Genomic DNA, 27,919 nt, shown 5'->3' with positions numbered 1-27,919 from the left:
ACATTCAGAATTTATGGAAAATGTGTGACACATCTGAATGCCTTCTTGATGGAATCAAAGTAAAAAACTGAAAGTATTTCCTACTGAGGAGACTGCAGTAAATGAGGAAATTAGGAAACTTCATAACAAATAAATCTCCCAAGATGGCCACCAGAGACAAAAGAGCCCAAATGTAGCCCAAATATCACCCAGATATAGCCCAAGTATAGCCCAATGACAGAATGTCCCAGAGTGTTCTTAAGAACAACTAGAGCGCTAACAGTCTTACTTATGACAAAAGTATGGCACACCTGAAGGCATCTTGATTGGAATAAAGTGGTAACACTTAAAACATTTAATTTACAAAGGAACAAAATGAGGGGGTTCATTTTGCCATATAAATTATGATTAGTGCTGCAGAAAGAAAAACTAGGGCACATTTTGACTTCTGAAATCCTCTTTTATTTCATAAAAACATTCTGACATGCAGACTGAAACATGCACTTTTAATACCAGCAGCAGACTTTTGTGGTGAGCAGTAGCTTTACTACAGTGATCTAATGAGCAACTAGAGTGCTAACATTCAGAATTTATGGCAAATGTGTGACATATCTGAATACCTTCTTGATGGAATCAAAGTAAAAAACTGAAAGCATTTCCTACTGAGGAGACTGCAGTAAATGAGGGAATTAGGAAACTTCATAACAAAAAATCTCCTAAAATGGCCACCAGAGACAAAAGAGCCCAAATGTAGCCCAAATATCACCCAGATGTAGCCCAATGACAGAAGTGTGCAAAACACTTATTTTTTGTGTATTTGCAGTTTTATATAGTGCAGACTTGTCAGGTATTGGAGTGCTTTACATGAACATTGGTTACATCACACAAGATCAAATTCATTTTGGTTGTAGACATGGGGAGATTAAGTGATTTGACCAGAATCACAGAATGTTGAGCTGAAGCAGAAACTCCAACCTGGTTCCCCAGTTGGAAAGTCTGCAGCTCTGGAAGTAACACCACACCCTCTCCCCTTGGATGCAACATTTAATCAAGTGGTCAACTGGATAAAAAAACTAAGATTACAAATAATTTAAAAGTTCTTTGTCGCTATTTGAAAACTCAGAAAATATGTCCTCATATTAGTTTTTTAGAGCACTAACCATAATTTTGATGCAAATAAGACCCTCTCATATATGTAATTTCTAAAGGAAATGCTCTAGGCATTACAGTTTTGATTACATCAAGATGACGTCAGGCATTCCACACTTTTGTAATAAATATAGAATGTTAGCAATCTAGTTGTTAATTGGGATACTGTTGAGAGGCAGAGGCCAGGGGCACGGACTCTGAAAATTGAAGGCAGGTAGGAGAGTGCAGAGGCAAGAATTTGACCACACTAGGCAGGCAGGAAGGGCAGTGGCAGCACAACAGACTATGGAGGGCAGTGGAAAGGGGGGCAGGGGCAACAAACCAACAATACAGGACTGCCAAGAGAGGCTGTGGCAATATAATAGACCATTGTGGGCAGAAGGAAGAGGCAGTGGTCATACAACCATACATGCCAACAGACCCGTTTCAGCCAGGAAACGTCCAATGTTTTTAAGCTCAAATGGGCTTTACTTGATCTGTTTCCTGTCTACAATCTTCTCTTTTTCAATGTAACTCAAAGGAGAAAATCAATACCCCAATTTTATTTCAAAATCTCCCTCTTACCAAGTTCAAAATGTTCGCAAGTATGGTACATTGGATCATGGTAGGCAGGAGGAATTGGGGTAGGGACATGGACTCCGATAACAGAGGACAGGAGGGATATTGAGAGGTGCACCAAACTGACCCTACAGGGCAGGCATCAGGGCTTGCAGCAGCACAATACACCACACAGGGCATGCGGGACGGGAGTGCAGCACAACAATCCATAGAAAGCAATAGGGAGGGGACAGGACCATGCACATGGACAACAGACAACAGAGGGGAAAGAGGCAATGGTAGCTAGCTGACCATAATGGACAGACAGGAGAGAAAGCTGCAGCATAACAGACCATAAAGGCAAGGAGGGACGGATCAGGGGCATTACAATGGAACCGACAAGCCAGGAGGGAGGGAATAGGGGTCTGCACATGGAAACAGAGGGCTGGGGGCAAGTGGGCAGGGCAGGAGCAGCAAGATGACCATGGAGGTCAGGCAGGTTGGGCACTAGAAACAAGACACACCATGGAGAGCAACAGTGAGACTATGATGGCATACACACAGACCATGGAGGGAAGGTGGAAGGGGGTCAGGAGCAGCTAGCTGACCACACAGGGAAGGTGGGAGGGGCCATGGCAGCACAGAAGACCATACATGGCAAGCGGGAGGGTTAGTGGCAGCACAATGCCTATGATGGCCAAGAATGAGGGTGCAGGGGCATGCACAAAGGACCATGGAGGATAGAAGGGAGGGTCAGGACCTGGGCACAGACAAGAGAGTTCAGGGGAAGGGGCCTCACAACAGACCGCGCGGGGCAGGCAGGAGGAGCAGTTGCAGCACAACAGACCAGGGAGGGCAGAAGGGTGTGGCAGTAAAATGGACCATGGAGGACAGGAGGAAGGGGATAGGGGCATGGCATGTGGACAGGAGGTGGCAGGGACAGGTTACAGTCATCTGACAATGCTAGGCAGGTGGTAGGGGAGTGGCAGCTCAACAGAACACTCAGAGTAGATAGGAGTGGCAGGTCCATGGAACATGGTGGTCAAAAAGGATGGAGCAGGGGCATGCACAAAGACATCTGAGGGCAGGGGGAAGGAGAATAGGGGCAGCAAGCAAAGCACAGAGGCTAAGCAGGAGGTCAATGATGGGCCATAGAATTGGGCAATGGAGGGCAGGATGAGTGGACTGGTACATCATGCTAAATGCAGGGCAGTGGCAGCACATCAGACCATGCATGGCAGGAGGGAGGAGGCTAGTCCATGGATTCAGACAACAGAGGATAGGGAGGAGGTGGATGGGGCAGCAAGCTAACTGTTCATAGAAGGTGGGTATTAGGAACTTTATTGTTTTTAAAATGTGTGTCTGTGCGAACTACTTAAAATATGAACAAGTATGCAGCATAATCTCACTTTTATTCAGGAAGAAGAGGACGTTTGGGACTGTGACTCCGGGCTCACTTGGCAGAAACATCCCCTGACCCTCCACCCCCCATCGCAAAATGTAATGCCCGTGAAAAGGGTAGGTGGACGCAGTGTTATATAGAACATAGTCCTGAGAGCACGATTGAAAATGAAAACTAGATATAGTATATGGTATAAACTATGCACCAAAAAGTGTGATATAAGATGAACCGGGGCGTGAAATATAATATGCAATACATTGTGCGGAATGACAGATTCATTGGAGAGCGCGAGATAGCACAGGCACTAGCGCTTGCTATGTGATATGCGCCTTGGAGTGTAATATGCACAGGGCAGTGTTGTGTAACCTAAGTAGTCTCTAAAGTTGTAATATAAAATATGTGCTGGGTAGTGTAACATTGCATATGCACTGTGACAAAGATATGGATCCCAGATTGTAATATGTATGGCATAGCGCTGTGCTTTATAACATAGGCATCAAGGAAGGCACGTTAGATGGGGCAATATAACCCGTGCGAAGGCAAGTGTGGCATGACATATTCACGGGGTGGTGTTACAGTGAACATGGGCTAGAGAGTGTCATAGCATACGTACTAGCTGGTGGAATACAACACAGAGGTGTGTGGCACTCGGCGGGCACTGGTGGGTGTAACACAGCATTGGGCTCAGCCAGGAGCACGCTGTGACTCTCAAGTGAGGTTTGTCTCCTTTCCAGAGAGTAAAATAAAAAGTATTACACATCCGGCGGTGGATGTGTGTTTTATTAACCGTGAGGGGGTTCCTTGCATAGTTTGGTCGAATTTTTGTTGAATCCCCTTTGAATGGCTTGGTGTGCATGTGTATTAAATGTGCCAGAAAATAGCTACCCATGTTTGTATAAATAAACGACAAGGGTGTCTACTTGGAGAGTACCCACCAGCGGGGGCGCCGGGATTAGGCACGGTAGGGTGTCAGACATGTCAGAGCTTCACTAGCGGTGTGAATACATTCTACGTGGATTCATTATATGCATAGTCGCCTTTTAATGAATATCCCGCAAATCGTCATGGTGATAGGTACATACGGTTTGTCCAGCATGTCCTAGGTGTTTTTATAAATATATATTTTAAAAAATAAAATAAAAAACAAAGGCCTGCCCCGGGGGATGGGGTCCCCGGGGCCATAAGTGGCCTGAGGAGGGGGGCAACATTGCCCCCCTCCTAAAGACTAAAAACATTTAAAAAAGGCCATGACCTGGGGGTTGGTGTCCCCGGGGCCGATTAAGGCCTTGGGAGGGCCAAATTAATTTTTTTCAACAAAAAAAATTAGGGTGCAGGCCCTGGGGGATGGGGTCCCCAGGGCTAATAAATTAGAAAAAGAAAGGGGGCCACACAGCCCTCCTTCTTAAAAATAAATAAATTAAAGACCGGCATCGCGCCGGAGGCCACGCCCCCTCCTTGCAGCACTCTGCAAACGCGCCCCCTGGCCAGTTGTAAGTTGAGGAATTAATTCCCCTTCAATACTGAGGGTCCCTGAGGGCCAACTAGCCCAACAGGTATCTCCAGTATGCGCCAGGGAGCTGCGTTGCAGACAGGTGTTCTGAGGCCACGCCCCTTTTTACACCTCCATACAACGCAGCTCTGTGGCACTTATTGGAGGTACCTAGTGGGCTAGTTTGACCCTAGGGACCCTTAGGATTCAAGGGGACTTAATCTCTCAACTCAGAACGCCCACAGGCCCTGTGGCGCGTTTTTAAGTTGGGGAAATAATTCCCTTTCAATCCTGAGGGACCCTGGGGTCCAACTAGCCCACCAGGTGCTTCCAGTAAGCACCACTGCTCTGCGTTGCAGAGAGGTGGTGCAGGCCGTGCCACTTTTTACTCCTCTCTGCAACACAGCTCTGTGGCGCTTACTGGAGGTACCCAGTGGTCTTTTTGGACCCTAGGGACCCTCAGGATTCAAGGGGACTTAATCTCCCAACTTAAAACGGCTACAGGGCGTGTTTACACAGTGGGGAAGGGAGGGGACGGGGTCTGAGGTGACGTGTGCAAACATGCCCTGTGGTGCGTTTTAAGAGGTAGTTTTAATCCCCTGCCCTATTATATACTAGGGGCTTACAGAGGAGGTCATGCTAATCACAGGGGGACCCCAACACATAGTGTGCCCTAGTGTATGTAGGTGTTTTCACTGTATTCTGAGTGTCTTTTAACATAGCACTGGCTCTAGGACTGGTTAGTCAGACTCAGTTACCACCAGTATCCGTCTGAAAAAGTTGAGGGTACAGGATGATATTGCAACAAGGCTTGTTTCTGCTCTTCTGTTTGCTCTTTCTGCACGTTATACTTCTTCCTGCACTTTTCTTCGTCTTTGAGGACTTCTGTTGCTTCTTTCTGCATTTCTTTTTTTTCTTTCTGTGCGTTTTTCCTTCTTTCTCCACATGTCCTAGGCATAGCTAGAAATTAGCATTTAAAAAACCTTTGAAATTCACTGAAAAAAACATAGGTTTCAGGCACGTTATAGCTAGGAATTAGCATTTAAAAAACCTTAGAAATTCACTGAAAAAACCATAGGTTTCAGGGGCGTTATAGTTAGCTGGACTTTTCACTTGTACAAAACCATAGAAATTCCCCCGTTATAGTTAGTTCAGCTAACTATAACTCACGCGCCCGCAATGCACTGCTGATGACGTCACATATTACATCACTCATGACATGGTCAGTGACATCACTCATGATATCACTGATGACATCACTGATGACATCATCCTTGTGATAGAGTGGCAGACCTCCTCTCCCCCTAATATAACCTTTGATACACACATTCAAAAATAGAAATTAAAATTTTCAAAACAATGGACATACCAATACCAGTTACAACAACCTATTCAGTAATTGTAAGATCCACATCCACATCCACTCATTCACCAACAGTCCTATACAGTCACTCATACATGTACTCACTCATCATATGTACTCATACACCTATACATCCTGTTACACAACGCCACTCGTCCATAAAGTTACTCACACACATAGTCACTCATGCTAATAAAGAATCAAACATCCGTTTACCTGCATATACAGTTATACACACACCACCACACTTACTTCTACAGAAACTTACACATACTTAGTCTTTTTAACAATCACTTATAGAAACACATACTCATTCCTACAGGAACTCTATCAATCTCTCACTCTCACATATACTCACTTATATACACCAATAGTCACATATACTAGTTTAAAACATATGTAGTTACTCATAGAGACACTATTGAGACAATAATTCACTCACTAACACACCCATGCACACACTCATCCACCCATACAGTCCTGCACACATGCTGTCTTCAACACATACAAACAGTGAGTCACTCATTCATGCACCTATGCACTACGTAATACCGCCCACCGAACCATACAGACATCAGACACTTATACTGATACTCAAAAAACCAACTAATAACCTATATAGACACTCATGTAGCTACTCACCAACCCATGCAGCCACTTATACACAAAGTGAGAGACTGATACAGATATTTACATATTTAAACATTACTCACTAAGCCATGTATTCACTAAGATACACTTAATCAGTCAGTTATACAATCAATTTTTCAAAAACAAATCATCCATTTAGACACTTATATACCCATTTATTCTTCCATCGACCTTGAGATATACATATATAAAACATATGTAATTTTCAGAAAAACACACATTCACTGGATGATGTCATCAGTAATGTCATCAGTGATGTCATTTGAGATGTCATCAGTGATGTCACTGACCATGTCATGAGTGATGTAATATGTGACGTCATCAGCAGTGCATTGCGGGCGCGCGAGTTATAGTTAGCTGAACTAACTATAACGGGGGAATTTCTATGGTTTTGTACGAGTGAAAAGTCCAGCTAACTATAACGCCCCTGAAACCTATGGTTTTTTCAGTGAATATAGATATATATATATAGGAAATATATTAAGAATAATAAATATAAGTTATTAAGAATGAAACATTATGAATATTAAATAGGGTAATATCAATAAATGCAGCATACTGTAACCTAAAATAATAGAATAGAGCATAATATATTCAGATGCCGATTCCGATCCGGGTCGGAAAGCACTCCGACTGAGCCGGATCCGGAGTGTTTTCCGACCGAGCCGGAGTCCTGCAGTCCGACCGAGCGAGTACGATGCGGCCGTATGCTGCCAGACTCGGTTCGGTCGGACTCCCATAGCAGTCAATGGGAGCCGGTCGTAAGACGCGTACATGGGCTCCCATTGACTGAATAGGCCCCCTACAGTGGGTACGCGTCGGTGCCATTCGCACCGTACATGCCTGTGTTGGGGGGACCCTTGGGTCTCCCCATGTGTCCGAGTCGTAGGGCTGCAGGTGACAGGGTGTCCGACGCGGACCTCCAAAGGCAACCACCCGGACGTTTATCAAACCGGACACTCTGGCTCGCACAGGCTGTCCGACGCGTGCATTGTATGGGCTCAGTTGTAAATCGCATCCATTGCACACCACGGTTAGCTTACGACCGAGACGTACGGAGCGGTTCGGACCCGGAAACGACTCGGTCGGTGAATTTCACGTAGCTCGCATCGTACTTGCTCGCTCATATAGCTGTACGAGTCGGCCGGATAACACGGGTATGGCTCAATCATGGTCAAATAAATGTTAAACATTATAAATACAAAATAAAATAATATAATACTATAGCACACTATAGCCTGAAATAATATTGTGATATAATATGAGGAAAATATTCAGCTGAGCAAGATTGGAGCATCATTCCTTGTGATATCATGAAATCTGTTCATAATACTTATACTGATGAAAAAGGACTATAAACTATTTTGAGGCCTTCTTTCAACTATGTGTATAAATACTAACAATAGATTTGATTAACAACACTTTCAGTCTGCATCTGAGGTGGATTTAAGAGGGGACCGAGACTTCTCTCTATGTGGTTCTTGTGTAAAGGTAGAAGCAGATTACAGAGCTGAATTCTTGACTTCTTGAGAATGGTTAAGTCTTTCCAAGACTCTGCCACGATTGTTGAGATTTTGTCTTCTGTTATCCGACAGCTGTTAAGAAAGATGAGAGGCTGGTTGAATTTGTTCCTTTTGTGTATATTGTACCTCCATATCTTCTGATTTTATACTGTCTAGAAATTTCTGTAAATCTTCTGGGTCATAAAAATCTTTAGAATCCCCATTCTTAGTGATGCGAAAATGTGTAGCCTCAAATAGTCCATATTTGATATCTAGTTGACGAAGTTAAGGTCGCATGGAGAGAAATGTCTTCCGCCGTTCATTTGTTTCCTTAAAGAAATCAGCTGCCATGTGGATGATGTGACCATTATACGAAAAAGAGCCTTGCGAACGAGCTATATCCAATAATTGTCTTGCTTGTTCATGTTTGAGAAAACAGGCAATAGGTGGCCTCGGACATGCTGCAGAGTCTTTGCGTGGAGGACATATTCGATTGACTCGTTGGATTTCTAAAGTTGGATTAAAAAGAATGCCAGTCAATTTTGGAAGAATGTCACAAAGAAAAGCTCTGGTATTTTGGCATTCAATATTCTTTGGCAACCCAAAGAAATGGACGTTGTCTCTTCTGCTTCGGTCTTCTAAATCAACTATTTTACTACGCAGGAACAGAAGCTCTTGTTCTCTACTTTGTAATGAGTCGAGGCGGCTCTCCATCACTGATATTCGTGAGTTTATCCCATCGATTCTAGTGTGAAAACCTGCAACGTCTGCCCTAATTGACTTGGTCTCTGCAGCCATGGATGTTATGGTACTATCCATACCTTCCAATCGACGACTGACACTTGAAATTTTATGTGATATGCATTCCATGGTCTCCATTGATGTGAAGTCAGTAGCAGAAGGGGAGACATGGGGTGAGTTAGTTGTAGAAGAGGTGCGTCCATTCTCGGGCATGGTATTGGATTGTTTGAGAACTTCTGCACATAAAAGTTATATAGGGGGTTTGTTTCTGTTTTTAATACCAGACATTCAACGTGTATTTTCAACACACTGAGGTCATGCAAAGGTGATCTTACGTGCCTTAATATGATTGTAAATATCTGTTTTGACGCCTCTTAAAAGATTTAGAAGATTGATATTGTTCTTGACGTGATAGAATAGATACACAAAGTGAGAAAGGTATTTATTGTAGAGATTGTGTATTGCTTGTTTAACTTGTTGGATTTAAAATAATATTTATTTGATTAATGGTTGTATAAATGTTGGCATGTGCTATTGCAGATACTGTTGTTAGCATAGCAATGTGAAAGAAATGTATTGGGTTCTGTTCATAAAAGGTAGCTGATTAGACAAAATGCTCTGATAATGTCAGCTTATCAAATATTTGTACAGCCATTACATGCTAGGGTTAATTTCACACAGCTGTCATTAATAGTCTGCTCTCAGTTCATCCTGTCAGGCAAGTGAATAAATGTAGAAAGGTTTCAGGAGGGAAACCGCTAGACTTTTAGATTTCACCTCATAAATAATTTCAGTAAAGCGATATGTTTACTGAATAATGGATAAATTAACATTGCTTACCTCTTCTTGCAGTCCCAAGTGCTGTATTGACTCATGCATTCTATTTAAGGAAAAGCGATTGACTTCGCAAGATGCATGAGGCAAGTTTAAAATGAGGGAACTCAATGACAGGACGAGGCAATCCTGTCATGTACTCACATATTTTCAAAATTGCGGCTGTTAGGATGACGTTGTGGAGATAAATGGCAATGTAGAACTTCAATTCCCAGAAGAAGCATTGCTGAGTGTCACCAAATAGAAGAGGCACGGCCTCAGCAGGAACAAGAGGCACAGCCACAGAGTACGCAGTTCTTAGGAGTCATGAAGTGGACCGGGGCGTGCTGGAGCTCTACATCGTTCCCGAATTCAGGTATGCGGGGCTTGTTTTTTGCCGAAAAACTAGCCAAACTTGCCTGCGAGCTCTTAGCCTGCAAAAAATGACGAATATAGAACCTGTATACGCAGGGAAAAGTGCCGCTCTCCTCAGGGGCCCATCCCGCGACGGAGCTCTCACTTCAGGCGGCCATCTTCCTTGGTGACCAGACCACGCCCCCGGCTACTTGTATGTTAACGTGGTCATTGTTTGTGAATCTGAACGGCTGGAATGAGTCTTGTAGGCCCTTTAAGACATACTAACTTGTTTGGATGGAGTAATAAATGTGAGCTTGATTGCAATGTTTTTCTTTAATGCTTGTTTGTCTTATAACTAACGCTAACAAGGCAAGGAAGAAATATTTTCATTCTGTGTTGCACACACTGTTCATACAGTTGGCACCTGAAGTGCAACTATAAAGAGAGATGATCTTTCAGATGTCCTTCTTGAAGGAAAGGGGAGAAGTCCACGTGTTGTATTTTATAACAAGAAATATAGCTTAATATATTTTTTGCAAACTACGAGCTAAGCACAAGCTAAACTCTTCTTGCTCCATTGATCCATAATATAGCCTAAACAAAAATGTTATACGAGGTAAAAGGTGTAAGGGTGGAGTTAGAAAGACAGAACAGTTTCTGGAAGGCCTGCTAAACTATGGAATGCCGTTTTCATGCCTGATGGAATCAAGAAGTATGCGGGGAAGCTTTCCATGTCTTGGCATATCAGCATGAGCTTATACAACATGCTTTCAAATTGCTAGTGATTATCTAGATAGAGTTTTTGGTTGATAGGTAGGGATGTGTAATGCAATTGGAGCTTCTATAACCTACGCCCTAACTAAAACTTATATAATAATACTTGAGTTGTTTATATAATTTATGATACTTTTAATGTACATAGTTTAAAGCCAAAGAGTGTATAGTAAATATTCATATGAAGTAATATACTATTCTTTGTGCGCACTGATGTCGGTGTACAGGTTGGGGTACCTTATATATTACCCATGAAAGATTCTCTGCTAGGGATCTCTGACTCATAAAACTATCACATATATGTGCATAACTCATTGGGAGAGTAGTGAGAAATAGCCTTATTCTCTTTAACTGTTTACCTATCCCTGTATAATACTCTGCCACTCTCTTGGGCCTTTGGAAAAACACAAAAAATAACTAAGTCAAATAGCCTGAAAGAGATGGCTGAAGAGGTCCTCTTCTCCCGTGAATACTTATATGGGGAACTACCTTAGATTAAAGAGTAGGATGACCCTGAGAAAAAGGCGATAATATAGCATAAATTCAGGCCAGAAACAGGTGGCGCTCTGGAGTTCAGTGTTATAAAATATTATTGGCCCAACTGGAGAAAAATAATAGTAGACATTCAACAAATGGCAACACCACAAATGACACCTTCTTTGGGGAAGGAAAGCACCAAAACAGGAAAATTTAATTTTTCATGGTTTTCCAAATTCCTCCACAGGATCTGAAACTCAATCACAACCTTTGATTTCATTGCTAACTATTTTGGCTGCTTTTGCTCCACGTGGATCCTAATTGTAGCTCTCACACCCTGTGTTGCAAGGTTACGGCCATGTTTATTGCCTTCCTGTTTATTGTACCGTAACATTTCACTATTAACACATAATGCATTATTTTGATAAAACTGTACCTAAACATTGATGTAATGATCTTTAGCATTTCGTCGAACGTCTCATGCCACATTGTTGCACAGAGGTAGATTTTGACATGTTCTGTGGTGCTGTGAAAAGAAATAACAGGCAAATTAAATAAAGGCATCAATGGAAACAGGTGGTCCTACTACTACACAATACAAGTCATGAAGCTCTATGCACCAGGAAGTATACATTATGTCTGACTGTATGAAGGGAACATGTAGTGCTATGAAACAACAAATATACCCTTCATAAATATTGACCGGTGTCAACCAAAGAGATAAGAAATATAGATAAATATGTGTTGCAAAAGAACCCTACAAGGCATACAATCTATTTTTGTTACCCTTTTCCACCCAGACCATCCAAAAATCCCACTCCGCCATACATGCAAAACAAGGACAAGTCACACATCTTGCATTCATTGTGTGGGTGCTCAGACCATCCCATCACTGTCTGTTATATCCATAATCTTCTGGCCATCAGGCATACAAAAACCCAGGAGGGTTATCTATACTAATATGGAAATAAGTTGATCATCCATTCCTGAGTGGAACCAGCAAGCTTTGTGACTGGATCTGCATTGTAGGAGAATTTACACTCAACTACATGTGGGTGTACTCATAAGTCGGGTGTTCTTGTAATGAAGAATTAACTGAATCAATAGACTGTAAAGAAACATGCTGAGTCCACTATGTACTTGCATTAAAACAAACCACAGACATGTTCACTGTTTGCCACCCTCACTGATTCTTACAGCCTTCCTTCTGTACACTACTTCACTAGTGTTATGGCGTCTGCATTCCTGAGCACTATTAAAAAATGCATTAAGAGTGCTTGTGAGGGATCACATTGTTTTCACACGGTTAGAGAGCGAGAGATTCTAAGACAAGTTGCACTCTCCCGAAGTTACATAAACACACAAAAAGCAACTGGAATTATTGTGTAGGGTGATCCTTCCATAAACCTCTTGGATATCCAAAGATATTGGATTAGACGCCTCACTCACTTGATTGTGACATGCTTCATCATCGGCACCTATCCACACCTTGGTAGGATGGTACCACCAGGGCGGACTCAACCAAAAATGAAGTAGGAGTTCTTAAATAAATCAAAACTGGATAAGCAGGGATCCAGATGAAAAGTACTTTACTAAAAATATCTACAGGTATACCCTTGAATTCCTTCTTTATTCATGGGTTACCTGGGATATGATTAAAAAACGTTTTGAAGGTTTTTTATTGAAAGCAATTTGTTCAACTAAATCTGTTGTGTCCTAGCCAATATGTTTCAGCCCTCGCATAAAGCTCATCTGGGTCTGTGGCCTTCGTCAAGGCTTATTTTCAACGTCCCTGCTTACTTATGCATGCACACCATGCACAAATGTGAGGCCTGAACCGTCACCATTTATGGCAAAATATTGGAGATAGGGACCACATGGATAATGTGAATTCCACGTAGGGAACGTTTCCCTCAATCGACTTGTAATCTCTTTCCCACTTTCTTCCCCCGCCCCCTTCTTTCCTCATAGGAGATTCCCATGAACAAAAGACCGAGACAGGTGAGAGCTTTAGGCCTCACGTTTGTGCATGGTGTGTATGCAGAGGAAAGCAGGGACATTGACAACAAGCCCTTACGAAGGCCCCACATTATGGCAGAATGGCAACATTTTCTGAGTGAGTAAATCCTCTTACAAAGGCAGGTTGTGGAAATTGGGGATGCTTGAATTTGGTGGTGAATACGGATAAACTTGCAGGTTTGTGGGTGTTTAGAAAACTGTCTAGGGTAGTTTCTCACCTTTGAAACAGCTTAAGATGTTTTCCTGTCAAGAGCAGAATTAAATATGATTTCACAGCAGCAGCAGCAAGATGACATTCAGTATGGTGTTGCCTTGTGTTTTAAAGTGTGGTTTGGAAGGTATGATGTTGTGAACTATGGTGTAGTTTAGTTATGTGGTTTAATATACTCTGGAGTGGGATGGGGCATGTGATGGAAGGTGAGGTGAATAGTGAAATGCTGTATTATACCTACATTCTATGATATGGAATGTAGGTGAAGTTAAATATCACCCATAAAGTTGGGATCATTGGGAAGACCTCTTAATTACAGTGAAGTGAAGATTCTCTACCACAGCATGCACTACTGAGCTGACACGATGTCCCATCCATGAAAGATGGGACATTCTACAACAAAAAACGGACATTGACTTGGATTTATAGTGGGGTATAAGAAGGAGACAGGACAAAGGGTCTGGACTGGGACTTGAAGAGGGGACTGTAGTTCCGATGACAACCAAAACCCATGGCATATACTTAGAGTTGGCAGCAAGCAGGGAAAGACATTTGTGCCACCAGACAGCGTAAAGCTTTCTTACAAATTCATATGTAATGACAATAGCAATAACAGCATTTACAATGGATTACATATGGTTACATATCTGAGGCAGAGAATGGCTTCCAAAAATGTTTAACTGCTATCCACCTGACTAGGTATGTAGTAGTAGGTATTGACAGTGAGTTCTCAATGCAGCCTGTGTACAATTTTGTCCCAGTCGACCACTGCTACATGGTGTTTCACTTTTAATAGTGTTAACATTGCACCCTGACTAGTGGCATTTTGATCCATCAACACAGTGTGATTAATCCAGGCACTTTTTTGCTTATCTTTTATGCGTGTCTAGCAATCCATTTTTTTAAATTAGAAGAGGTTATGTTAAAAAGGAAAGGAACTTGATTCTCTTAACTTAGTTCAAGAGAAATAAAAATTAACTAAGACAAATTTATGATTACTCTTAAAACAATTGGACTTAGGACTGTTTTCAGCTTTCCTGTTGAATGATTCACCAAACAAATCTGAGGTTCAGAGGTCTGCTGACCTTTGTCAATTGGTAGATCCTTTTTCACTATCCACTATGTGACTGATCCTCCTCATCATCCCATCAGTGCTACTTGGATATCACCACCACTGCTAAAAAAGAAAAGTGATATGCACTTGTGTATTTTTGAGAAAACATGTTTTAATTATTGTTTTTCTCATAGACTTACCATGTCTTTCTTTCAGAATCACCCCCTTTGAAATCTTGGACATATATGTTTAGCAGCATGGATTGGTCCATGAAGGCTGCCTCATAGAGTCGTCTAACAAAAAGAATGGTTGTCCTTTCGATCCTCTGGAGCTTCAGCCACCAGACATAGTACGTGCAGAGCAGCAATCCTACCCACCAGCACAATCCAGAAACACCAAGCAAGGCAAATCCGGAAATGTACTGCGGTCCTACAACTGTAGTATTGCAGATGTTGTGGCTGATCTCTAAAAGAAGCAGCTGTGCTTTGGAAGGGTTCTCATCTAATAGCACATTGAGATTATGGCAAAAGAATGGCAGATTGAAAGTTTTGATGTTTTCAGATCTCACCTCTGCTTCTTTGTATTGTAAACCAAAAACTGTTGTAAAAGTCAATATCACAGTCAAGGTAGTACATAACATGGGAAAGGCAAAACTGCATTTCAGTGAATGCATTTTACACGCCACAACACCAAACCAGTGGCACAGAGCCGAAGATAAAGCTTGGATTCCAAAAAGGCTCATGGCTAAAATAATCTCATCCCATGATGCACTTGTTAACGTCGACCAATTTTCGCCCATGATGGGCACGCTGCTGCCAACAACAATCCCAGTGACCAGGATCCGAATCACACTGCTGCACATGTACATTACAGTTTTTGACTCAGCAAGATTTTTCTTTAGGTGCTGTAAGAATCCATTCTGACTAAATGTTGTGAAGTTTTCCCACCAGTTGATGGATGCAAAGCATACTGCAACAACAGCGATGGAAATGTTTGTGCTCATCTCGGAACTGCTTATGCTGCCCTTCAGAAGATCTACATAATATCCTACACCAAACAGTATGAACCCCAGCATGGTGAACATAAACGAGAGAGCAGGCAGTGACGTCTTCCAGTCGCGATGCCTTATGTGCTGATAAATTTGCAGAATCGAAGGAAGGAAGCAGACACTGTTGAGGATCATTGTGTTGCTTAGAACATTGAAATGAGGCATGGCCACAATAGTGAGTACCGCGGTGCCAAGAGCAGCGAAAGATTCTAGCAGGCAGACCTGTGCGAAAAGAAACAAGAAAATAGGCAGTTAGGGATACAACATCAAAAGAAGCAGTTAGGAATACAACATAGAACAAACCAAGGCAGTGCATGGTTTGTGTTCTTCATGCTAGTCAAGCCGCTCTCTACATTTCACAATGAACATCTTAGATTATATTGCAGTCAGTCAGTGAGCTGATATGAGATGGATTTGGGAATAAAAGTTTGAAAGTATGAAATCTACAGAATAAAGATTGTCTTCTACAATATGCACAACTTTCCAACTTCACGGTGTTCACAATAATCCAGAGGTATTTGCATGTAAATCTAAGTGAATCATAGATTTCCGTGCATAATACTTAGGTTGCTGTGTTGCGCTGCACCTTTTTAAAAACATATCAGCCCCTTTGAGTCTCACATTTGATTTCATAAATGTAGTTTGTACCTTCCTACCTTGTCTACGAGCAGACTGCAATAAATTAACTGTGCCCCATATACGAATGTTACTCAATGCCATGTGCCCTGCTGGGACAATGCTTCCAGTTATAGAAGAGGCCCATAGCTCCTTCTGTGATACATAATTTAGTTAGGTATTCCATGCCAGGCTCGAGACAATGTATAGCCTAGACAGCCTCTTGTCCAATGGGACCAGCAATCCATGGTATGTTTGAGCCCAGCATCCATCTTACTAAAGGCCACCTGGCATTTATGCTGTACATGAGCGCAAATTGAATTTCAAATGGTGCTTTTCTCTTGAACATTATCTTCTGAAATTGAAGTCAAAGGGAGAACAAGTACCTGAAAATATGTGACAGTCAGGAGCCTAGCTGCACTTATTGCCTACTTTCCATCAACAGCTTGGAACCAGAGAGCAAACTTTGTTGGATCTTTGGGACCTCTTTGCTCTACACATTTTTCTATTGCCTTTGTTTGGTGGATGGGGCTCTTCTGAAATATTTAGTTTTTAAGTCATGTGAAGCAACTGGTATTGGGATACAAATAATTCAAAAAGAAAATGCTGTGTAAAATGGCCATTGTGCTTTTACACGCATGTGTGGCGGTCATCTTGACATAACCTTTTTTAAAGTAAAGAAAAATAATTCTGTGATTGTTGCGAAGTGGTGTGCATACTTGTGTTGCAGTCATTTTGGAATTATTTTTTAATGCATAAGAAAAATAATTCCATGATTGCTGCCATAGGTGGGCACATAAGCATGGTGCCCATTTTGTATTAATTTTTCTTTCCATTAGTAACATTAATATCAAGTTGGCTGCCATGCTTGTAAGCAAGCTTTGGAAAAGCCAATTTGCAAACAGGTGTCAAAGGCAAGAAATGTTGGCTTTGCCAATGCTTACCCATGTGAGCAATCAGCACAAGAAAAGTGATTGCCAATGGTCACAGTATCCTTTTAGAAGATGAGTTTACAAGAGTCAAGAGGAGAATGTAACTGTATCAGCTTTTATTCACCAGGTCTGTTAGTTTAAGCATAGTTTCTCCAGATATACTGCTTAACAGATAGATTTACTTGTTATGAGAAACTGGAAGCACCATATAGCATATTATTTAGGCAAACTTTTCTTGTAAATAACAAGCATTGGCAAAACCAATAGGTTTCACCTATGGGAATTCTATTGACGTTGTCAATGTTGTTTACACATTGCAGTAATTAACCACCCACACAAAAAATCTCACTGCAGTGAAAGGAAAAGCTAAGCACAAAGGACTTTGAATAAAGCTGTACATCAAAGTTCCCTATATGTCCACAGTAATGGAACGAACCGCGCATGCGTCCCAGTGCTACCAGTAAACAACCTGCTTTTAGAAATATCACAGCATGTATTATTATACAATAGAAGCATGAATAGAAATGAAGGCATTTGCTTCTTATAGAATTGTTGTTGAATAGAGAAAGTGAGTGACTTTGCATGCTTTATCGGGCATCAAGCAGACACGCTGCCTGCAGTTAGCCAAAATCGACACTAAGGATATGCTATTGTGGATCCCTATTGAAATAAAGGATTTCCCATCATACATCACTTGTGTTTTGGGATGTGAGGCTTTGTGTTGACTCTGGTATTTGCACAGGCCTCCTTTAAAGTGACCAGTGTATTTTCCTGTGTGTGAAAGGATCTGACTCTCATGCAATATGCGAGAAAGGATGGAGCAGTAAAAGGCAACACTCTGCCTGTGAATAATGATGCTACTCCAGAACAAACCCTGACAGAAGCCCTTTTGTAGGAACAGAGGTAACTAATGGTGAGACTGAACTGCCTCTGCTGCCAGAGGTTTAGAATATAAGTGGTTCAAAGCAAGCTGAAAAAATAACTGTAATTCAGTCACACATGTCTGGGACTACAGAGCTTTACTAGGATAAAATGTAAAAAGTAAATACAAAAATAGATTAAGGTGCTGATTGTGGACATATCAGAAGATGCCTCCTGATTCAGTTTCATCATATTGCAGAGTGACCATGTTGCTCGTTCATATGCCAGTTTGAATATACAACAAATGCTGGGGAGTGTTTTTTAAAATGGTGCGTCCAGGTGTAAAACAAAGGACAAACAGCTTACTGAGCTCAACACTCGGTGTAAAACAACATAGGTAAGATTCTCAATATAAAAGTGGAGCTGCGCCCACTGCCGCTGGTAGACATGGAAGGACACTTGCTGAGATCAATGCTCAATGTAAAAGAAAAACAGCAATCAACTGATAGAGTGGAGAATTTGTATCCTACATGGGGTACCTGTTAAGAGTGCAATGTAATCGTCTTTAGAATCCACTCCTAAATTAATCGATGTTATGAGAGAATTAGATATTAGAAGAAAATGTGAATCAACTAACATGTTACTGGGAAAGTTAATGTAATCCCCTGTAGGGCTTAGTACTTATTGCTTAAAACATGTACTTACCATTGTAATTAATGTCACTTGTTTTAGGTCACTTTAGTAAATGCAATTCAACGAGGTGTTAATAAGAATAACTGCTTTCCTAGGTAAATGATGAATACGGAAATGCGTATTAATGTAGTCAGCTGATGCATTTGCTAGCCTACACTGTATGGGAAATTTATTAACTTAGCAGCTAGCTTGATTCATAGGCCTTGATTTGTATTGCATTTGAAGAGTCTTTATTTCCGACAGTAATGTTCAAACTCTTATGTGAAACTTACAGAATGTTTCTGTCTTACGTTTGCCTCGCAGGTGGACAACGTACTAAAGGAGAGTAGGGGTATTTTTTTCATTAGACAAGGTTGTAGAATGAAGGAGTTACAGTTAGCTTGGTCGCAGGAGATAAGGTGGAGGGAGATGTTTTCACATGGGAGACTAAGAGAAGACCCAGGACCAGCTGTTACAGATGGGTGTGTGCATTTAGAAGGCCATAAAGGTAGTCAACACCATGGAAATATTTGTGGCTGAGCCCAGAGTACAGCTTGTGAGACGAAAAGGATTATGGGACATTTGATGGATACAACTTTATGTATATGATGCCTTGTAGAGAGAGACAGTTGACCCATTTCCGCTTGATCTCCTGACAGAGAGCACCTGCATGCAGATGTGCTTTCTTTCCTTTGCTCGTGGCTTCATGCCTCAGACCCATCTTATAGCGAACTGACTTTTTAGGAAGGCTTTGCCCACTGACACCTTTTCTACCTAATGTCCTTTGCTTGTGCTTTAATTTAGGGATGCCACTTTAGAGCTGGAGTAGGGATAGTTAGGATTAAATGTTGTACTTAGAAGTAGTTCATGTTGCAAACAGACTTGAGCTTTTGCTTCCTCATCTCGTGCGTAACTGTAATCAAGCTTCTTGTTCTTTTAATGGTCCATCGAGTGAACCTTTTCAGGAGGTTTGCTGTTCTTTTTTTCCCTTTTATTTCTATACTCTCATGCCAACATTTGTGTATGTCCAACTATTTTTGAATTTGCAATAAAATTGACTAATCTTCAAGTGGTTTTTGATTTGGTTTCTTATGTAACAGTTGTGTTGTATTGTATGTCCAGTGATTTATCAGCTTTCATGCTGCTTAAAAGAACCATTGAGGATCTGACATTGAATTGGATTGAAAAGGTTTCCCATGCTTTTTCAAAACTAACTAAGCAAAGCGCTCATCCTAAAAATTAGCAAGGAGTTCACACCAAATAAAAGAACTGTTTAAAATATTCTAGAACAATATTTACATTCTGTAAGAAGCACAGCAGCACAAATCACATTCAGTCACCAAACACGCTTGCTCACAATGAAAAAAATACGTCGAAAAAGGTGGATAGTTTAAAAAGGGTACTTGGGCCAAGATCCACTCAAAACACATGAAGAACAACAGGAAATAGCATGCTACAACCAACAGAAACTGAGGAAAACAAAGTGGCAAACACATGAACAAATGAAAAGTAAGGGTGGGCTGTAAGCCCCTTTTAAGATTCATATTTGATTACAAGAGATTTCACATGCACAGTGCAAATGTTGTGCAGACAAAACCTAAAAAGCACATAAAACCATCTGGCAGGAAGTGACTGTTGCTTATTATGTGCGTGAAAAATTAGATACATATTACTTAGTTTGGGACTCTTTTACTGAACACAGTGTTAGTACCGCATGTGTCACATTAATTTGAATTAAGCACTCTGAATATGAAATAGGCTATACAGGAATCATTAGAAATGCCAACCAGCAGCATTTCTAAATTGTGTTCATTCAAAAAACAAAAATTACATGTGTGCTTTTTTATGGCTTTATGGGTTTCAGAAAAGGCTATAGCACCGAGACCGCGATCCTTAGCATCACAGACGACATCCACAAATCCCTCGATTCCAACCAATGTTGCCTCCTCATTCTCCTAGACCTATCAGCAGCCTTTGACACGGTTGATCACCAACTTCTCATCAAGACTTTGGAAGAAAGGGTAGGTGCTGAGGAAGGGGTCCTACGCTGGTTCTCCTCCTTCTTACACAGCCGCTCACAAAGGATAAAAAAAAAAAACTTTACCTCCGACCTACACCCCATCAACAGGGGCGCCCCCCAAGGTTCAGTGCTCTCATCTCAACTGTTCAACATATACATGGAACCCCTCACCACCCTGCTCAAAAATGCTAACATCCCTTTCCACCATTATGCAGATGACACCCAGATCTATCTAGAAACCACCTCCATAGATGACATTCACAAACTAAATATCACTCTAAAAGAAATCCAACATTGGCTGTCGCTTAACCACCTAAAACTCAACCAAGATAAAACCCAAATCCTCCTCATCTGCAACAAAGGCGAGATCCCTCATATTTCGGAATGGCTAAAAGCTCTGGATGCTTTTAACGGCTATCACAATCTGACCCACTCCGCAAAATCATTATGAATCACCCTAGACTCAAAACTCGACATGGCCAAACACATCAAGAACTCCGCAAAGAGTGCCTTTGTCACCCTGAAGCTACTTAACAACATAAAACCATTCATACCAACCAAGGACCTCAAACATGCCAACCAATCACTGGTGCTATCCAGACTCGACTATGGTAATGCAACCCTCACTGGCACAACTAAATCTCACCTAGCTCCCCTCAAAACTACTCTCAACGCAGCAGCCAGAATGGTCACTGGAATCAGGAAATGCGACCTCATTTCACCAGCACTCAGAGAACTAACATGGCTCCCAGTCAAATTGCATGCCAGTTTCAGAACTGCCTGCCTCACACACAAAAGGACACAGGAAAACCTGAGTATTTGGCTGCTAAGCGCAAGGGGGCTGGTCAGACAAGGAACCTCAGGAGCTCCAGCACCCTACTACTCATCCCTATGAAAACACGAAAACAAAAAACTGCCGCACGGTCCTTCACCGGAAACGCGCCCAAAATCTGGAACTCTATCCTAGTAGGTATCAGGACTATCTCATCCTTCACAAAATTCAAACACCACCTAAAAGTCCTTTTCCTCAACCGCTCTCTCCAGAATGGATAGCCGCCATCCAAATGCAAATCCCTGCTCGTCGTCTCTCCCAGACATTGCTGCTATAAGACTTACCTCCTCCCTGCCATTTGAACCCTACCTGCTCCCCCCACCTAAGTGGTTCCACCCCAAGTTAATGTGCTCACTATGAGGTTATCTAAGGACTCACGTACTACCTCAATGCTGCTGAGTGCACTTGGACTTCCGAACCTATATTTAGAATACTGCTTTATTGTTTCTACCCCAAGACAACGTGCGCTCTATGAGGTTATCTCAGGACACACGTACTACCTCAATGCTGCTCAACACATGCGGACTTTCTGAAACTATATGTAGAATAAGGCTTTATTGTATGAATCTCAAAAACTGCTGTGAAAAGTACTCTAATACTGCTTTGGAGCGCTCTGATACCCTCGGGTCAGGCTAGCGCTATATAAAACTCCTTAATAAATCAATAAATAATTTACTTTTATGCAATCCTGATAAATTCAGATGGCATAGTATTACTTTTCCACACTCTGTTATTTGGGAATAGAGGATGTCAGTTTAGGTTTAGCAATAATGATCCCTGTTTATGGAAAATGATTCTGACACGATTGATCTTAAGAAGCTCTGGGCCAGAATTACTAAGGATTTGCGCTGGTGATCACATAATAATAAGTGATGCGTATGAGTCGCAGGGGTGTTTCGAACAATCCCCAGGACCTGCATCTCCAAATCTTGAGTGTGGGGGGCTTCAGACTCAGCTGTAATTTTGTTCTACACTCAGTGCAGCACGCTGAGGAAGGGCTGGTCCAAGTTTGAAAGATTTTTAAAAAATCATACCATTGGGAGGAGGCCCTCTGAGCTAATCTCTAGGCCCCTCCTTTGTGGAGCAGATAGAGCCTTTCTTCCAGCCTTGAAGCCTGAAAAAATACTCATGTGATGGGCCCTTTGGTGTTAAAAGTTATATGCATGATCAGGTCACTGGGATCTCGATTTTAAATTATGGGAGCTAAGGCTATTTTAAAAGGAAACAAAACTCAGCAGCTTTGCTGAGCCTGCTGCGGGAGTTAGAAAGGCTGCCTAGAGATGTGCTCTTCACTGCTAGTTGTAGATTGGGGAGCTGGGAGGCCACTGTGAGGTGGGAGTGGTACAGAATACTCCTCAGATTTGAGAGTTTCTAGCAGAAAAACTTCCACTTTGGGTGTTTCTTTTATTTTACTGAGTGCCTTTGCACTGATAAAAGTACTCCTAGTGACAGTGGCTGGAAGCCCCACAATATAGTGACCCTTTCTGACCTCTTGGCACAGAATGGATCTCGCCAACTGTATCTTGTATTTCTTCTGCTAAATGTCATGGTGGGGCGATAGGCCCTAAAACACCTTACCACCTCAATAGCTCCAGCCATAAAATGTGTTCTGCCAACAACCAGAAGGCATAAATGCAGGACTATACAATTCAGATTGCAGGAAAATCTATACTTCAAAGTGGTTAAAGCCAACAACAATTTCACAAATTGGGGTCGGACAGCTTCTGTTGCAACTGTATTCACCTGTGCTCTGTTTGCAGTTTAATGGTTTTTGTAGGGAAGTTTTGATTCCTGTGCTTTACCTGTTTGGTGTGGGAGCTGGCTAGCAACATTTCCCGGAGAAAAATACCAGCCATTTGTTCACATTTTATGATTCTGCAGGGGCTCCGATATAAATTAAACTTTATAGAAAATGTCTGGATTCATTTTTGCACATGGTCTTTCTTTTTGTATTTTAATTATCAGTGAGATATCAATAAGGCAGTTGTAGAATTAATTTTAAAGTGTATACTGATAAGGGGAGAAAATACCAGGTTTGAGTCACTTTCCTCATTTTTAGGGCGAGCTAGGCAGCGCATGTGCTGTCTCTTCGAGACCTGCTGTAATCAGTCTAGTCCTTTCCCTTTTTGCCATTGCTTTTCATTTGTTTATGTCAGTGTCCTTTATAAATCCTTGCTTTCAAGTGGTTAGTCCTGCCTCTTTGTCCCTCCATTCTCTCTTCTATTCCTCCCACAGAGCAGGGACTTAGTACTATCTCATTCTGCTATGGTTCTTTATTTGTTCTTTGGGGGACTATTATTTTCTTGGTTTCCTACTCTGTTACTGTTTGTCTGTCTTTAGCCTCAGCGCCCTAGCTGATTTCACTCAGATATAGCATTCTTCCTCCTACATCCCCTTAATGCCACAGCTAAGTTACTGCTGCCTTTTTTACTGCTGCCTCCACCACCGTGGCTCCCGCTCCATTGCTTGTAATATTTATATTAGGCTTTTTGCACTTTTCGATCTCCACCTTCATTTGGGCTTTTTCTAGTAGGATATATGCTTGGTTTGGGCTTCCTTTTAAGGGAGATTGGGCTTATTTTTTTAGGAATGGCCTGCAAAGGGTTTTACATTTCACCTCCTCTCTTTCTGGCTTTTCATTGGTTCCTGTGCGGGCCACTTACTTTTCCTCCTGTTCTATTGGCTGTAGCATATTTTTTGCATTGAGCAGTGCTTGTTTCTTTTGTATCCTCCCATGAGGACTGCCCCTCTTACAGGTGCTGTTACGCTTAGGTCCCAGGGTCCTGCTAAGTGCATCCATGCACTTCCCCTACTTCCCTCTCCCACTTTGGCTTTCGCACAGTATTTGCATTTCTTTGATCAGAGCAGTATGATGGCGCCTGCTCCATGCACTTCCCCCTTCCTCTGGTTTTCTTTTGCTCCGAGAGTTTGTTCACTTGGCCCTAGATGTATTTAAATGTAATTGTTACCATCTGCATTTTTTTTTTAAAGCTGATGAAGAGACTCACACCCCATTCTCTATCCCCAAAGTTGTAGCTCTGTTTGTTATGCCACATCCCAATACAGGTATACTTGCAGACAAGCATAATATGGCCCCCAAAGGTGGCCGATCCTAGCTGGGCTTTTAACTTCAAGTCCTCTTTCCATTTCAATAATTTTTAGTATTTACATGACGTTGGAGGTTTAAACAAGCTTCTTCAGCGGTCCCTACATCGCATGTGTTTACTTTGGTGCACGCCAGTCTACTCCTGACAGACCTCAAACAGGCGTCCTTTCCAGAGTTGATAGAATCAGATCAGTGATGTACTGCTCACATGAAGAAGCATGATGTGGTATCTGCTTCCAGCTTGCTGCTCAGCCAGTGTATGGTGTAGAATGTTAGTATGAGTGTATGATGTCATAGAGTGTTGTATGCGTGCATGAATGTCAGTTGAGAGTAGGGCTGAGCAGCAAGCAGGCTGCTCCTGTTGGGGTTTCTTTCTTACTTGTTTTCTTTACTTGATTCCATTCTTCCTTCATCTGTACCTTACTTCATTTATTATTACCTAATAAACTACATGAAGATACCACTTGAATCCGGACCAGAAACACAAATGAAAAATAATTTGGCCACTTTTGGGAGCCGCATTTTAAGTTAGTTCTCTTAAATTGTGACCTATTGTCTACGAGCCCAGCTACTGATCCAACGACCTGCCCTATTCCACTTGGATGTCTTTTTCTGATGACTGCATCTTATGGGGCAAGAGTATGTGTGGGGCCCCATTCCCACCACGAAGGAACTAGAGAAAGGTTACCGACGAGCAACTTAACTCCACCCTCACCCGAGACAACCACACCTGGGCACCCGATGCAAACGACGCAGCCAGAGAACTCCACACCTGGATCTCCGACTGGGCAAACGAGCCGGCCCTGACACGCAACCCCGACAGACAACGCCCCAGGAAAGCCACCTGGTTCACCACGCTCTCCAGACGCACCTGCAGACGCCTGGAGAAGAATTGGAGAAACACCAAGACAACCGAAAACCACACCACCTACAAGGATGCCATGAAGGACTACCACAACCAGATCAGAGCCACCAAGAGGTACTTCATCCACAACAAAATCCTGGCCAACTCCACCAACTCCAAGGAACTTTTCAGTGTCATTCAAGAATTCACCAACCCACGCAGCGAAGTCACAGACATCACCCCATCCCAAGACCTCTGTGACAAGCTTGGAACCTATTTCCATCTCAAGATCAAAAACCTCTACGACAACTTCATCGACCATCCACCAGGTGCCACAGACGGCCCCCACCCCCCAGAAACACCAGCCAGCCCACCATCTCCAACTGGACACCGATCACGGCCGAAGAAACCGCCTCGACCATGAAAAGCATCCACTCAGGGGCCCCCACCAATCCCTGCCCCCTCACATCTACCACAGAGCCGCGGCTGCCATCACACCCGAACTACAATGCACCATCAACACCACCTTCAAAACAGGTACCTTCCTAGACAACTGCAAGCGCGCAGATGTCAGACCTCTGCTCAAGAAGCCCACAGCTGACCCCACCGACCTCAAGAACTAAGCCCATCTCGCTCCTCCCCTTCGCAGCCAAAGTTGCAGAGAAAACAGTCAACAGGAAACTGACACGATTCATTGAACGCCGTCCTCGACCCATCCCAATCCGGATTCCAAAGCAACCACAGCACAGAGACCGCCCTACTCGCCGCCACAGATGACATCCGCACCCTCCTGGACCAAGGCCACTCCGCAGCCCTCATCCTACTACACCTATCGGCGGCCTTTGACACCGTTTCCCACCGCACACTAGTCGCCAGACTACATGATGCAGGCATACAAGGAACAGCCCTGGACTGGATCCGATCATTCCTCACCAGAAGAAGCCAAAGGATCAGACTCCCAACCTTCCTCTCCGACCCCATGAAAATCACCTTCGGAGTCCCACAGGGTTCATCCCTGAGCCCCACCCTCTTCAACATCTACATGGCCCCCCTCACAGCCATTGTCCGACAACACGGCCTCAACATCGTATCCTATGCCGACGACACCCAGCTCATCCTCTCCCTCACCAAAGACCCCACCACTGTCAAACTCAACTTTCAGAAAGGAATGCAAGACATCGCAGTCTGGATGACCAATAGCTGCCTGAAGCTCAACCCCGAGAAGACAGAAGGCCTTGTCCTCTGTACCACCCCTTCTGCATGGGTGCCGACCGCCCTCGGAAGTCCACCTACCCCCTCAGACCACACCAAGAACCTCGGCATCGTACTCGACTCATCACTCACCATGAACCGACAGGTCAACGCCATCACCTCCAGCTGCTTCAACACCCTCCGCATCCTCTGCAAGACCTTCAAGTGGATCCCCCCTGAGTCAAGGAAGACAGTCACCCATGCACTCATCACCAGCAGACTGGACTATCGCACTCTACTCCGGCATCAACATGTCCCTACTCCGCAAACTCTAGACAATACAGAACACCACTGCCAGACTCGTGCTCGGCATCCCCCAACACAAAGACATCAGTCAACACCTACGAAGTCTCCACTGGCTCCCCGTGGAGAAAAGAGTCACTTTCAAAATCCTCACTCATGCCTACAAATGCCTACACAACAACGGACCCAAATACCTCAACGAGAGAATCAACTTCCACGTACCCAAAAGAAACCTCCGATCTTCCAACCTCGCACTGGCCAAAGCCCCACGCATCCACAGAGCCGGAGCAGGCAGAAGATCTTTCTCTCACATTGCAGCCAAGAACTGGAACGAGCTACCGGCAGACATCAGACGTGCCCCCTCCCTGAACACCTTCAGGAAGACCCTCAAGACCCTGCTCTTCAGCTAAATATATCTGCGGAACCCCCCTCAGCACCTTGAGACCCTCACGGGTGAGTAGCGTGCTTACAATTCCCTGATTGATTGATTGATTGATACTGACCTAGAGACTACAGCCTGAGACAGATATTCTGCTCAGGTAATAAGTAAACCTGTCTGACAGTCATGGTAACCTTGCACCAATGAATCAGTATATACCACTGATTTAATGTGGCACCACGCTGCAGCATCCTGTCCTAGTGCACATTAGCATTACACAGTTGCTGTAACCCCTCTCTTGTACTGTGAAAGTGTGCTGAGCCACACTTTAAGCCCACCTTCAGCCCGCACCAGGGTGAATGGAAATCCAGCAACCAGTAGCCCTTGCTTCGGATGCAGTGCACATAGACCCTGAAATTAAAGGAAGTTTTCAACACCCGTGTTAGAGATTTTACATTTCCATGCTTTTTTTACTTTCGGTTGTGTGCCAATGTTGAGGTCTTATTAAAGCTGCATTTCTTTTTCAAATAAACTCTGGCTGGACATTCCTTCATTGCAGTGGCATTAATTATGACGTTAACCTGTATCTCCTCACAAC

General features: G+C 42.9%; 1 protein-coding gene across 1 annotated transcript in view; it reads right to left on the bottom strand.

Moving 5' to 3' along the window:
- Positions 1-27,919, bottom strand: part of LOC146817969 (chitin synthase chs-2-like) — a 281,940-nt gene that overhangs the window by 190,053 nt on the left and 63,968 nt on the right. The window contains exons 4-5 of the mRNA XM_085609724.1: positions 14,719-15,788; positions 11,671-11,760 (exon numbers count right to left, since the gene is read on the bottom strand). Of these exons, the coding sequence (XP_085465850.1) occupies positions 11,671-11,760; positions 14,719-15,788 (1,160 nt within the window). The remainder of the gene's footprint in view (positions 1-11,670; positions 11,761-14,718; positions 15,789-27,919) is intronic.

Source organism: Triturus cristatus, chromosome 6 (assembly GCF_964204655.1).
Source record: "Triturus cristatus chromosome 6, aTriCri1.1, whole genome shotgun sequence".
Classification (NCBI taxonomy): Eukaryota; Metazoa; Chordata; class Amphibia; order Caudata; family Salamandridae; genus Triturus; species Triturus cristatus.
Note: the sequence above shows the minus strand (reverse complement) of the source record. Positions and strands in the feature narration are given on the sequence as shown.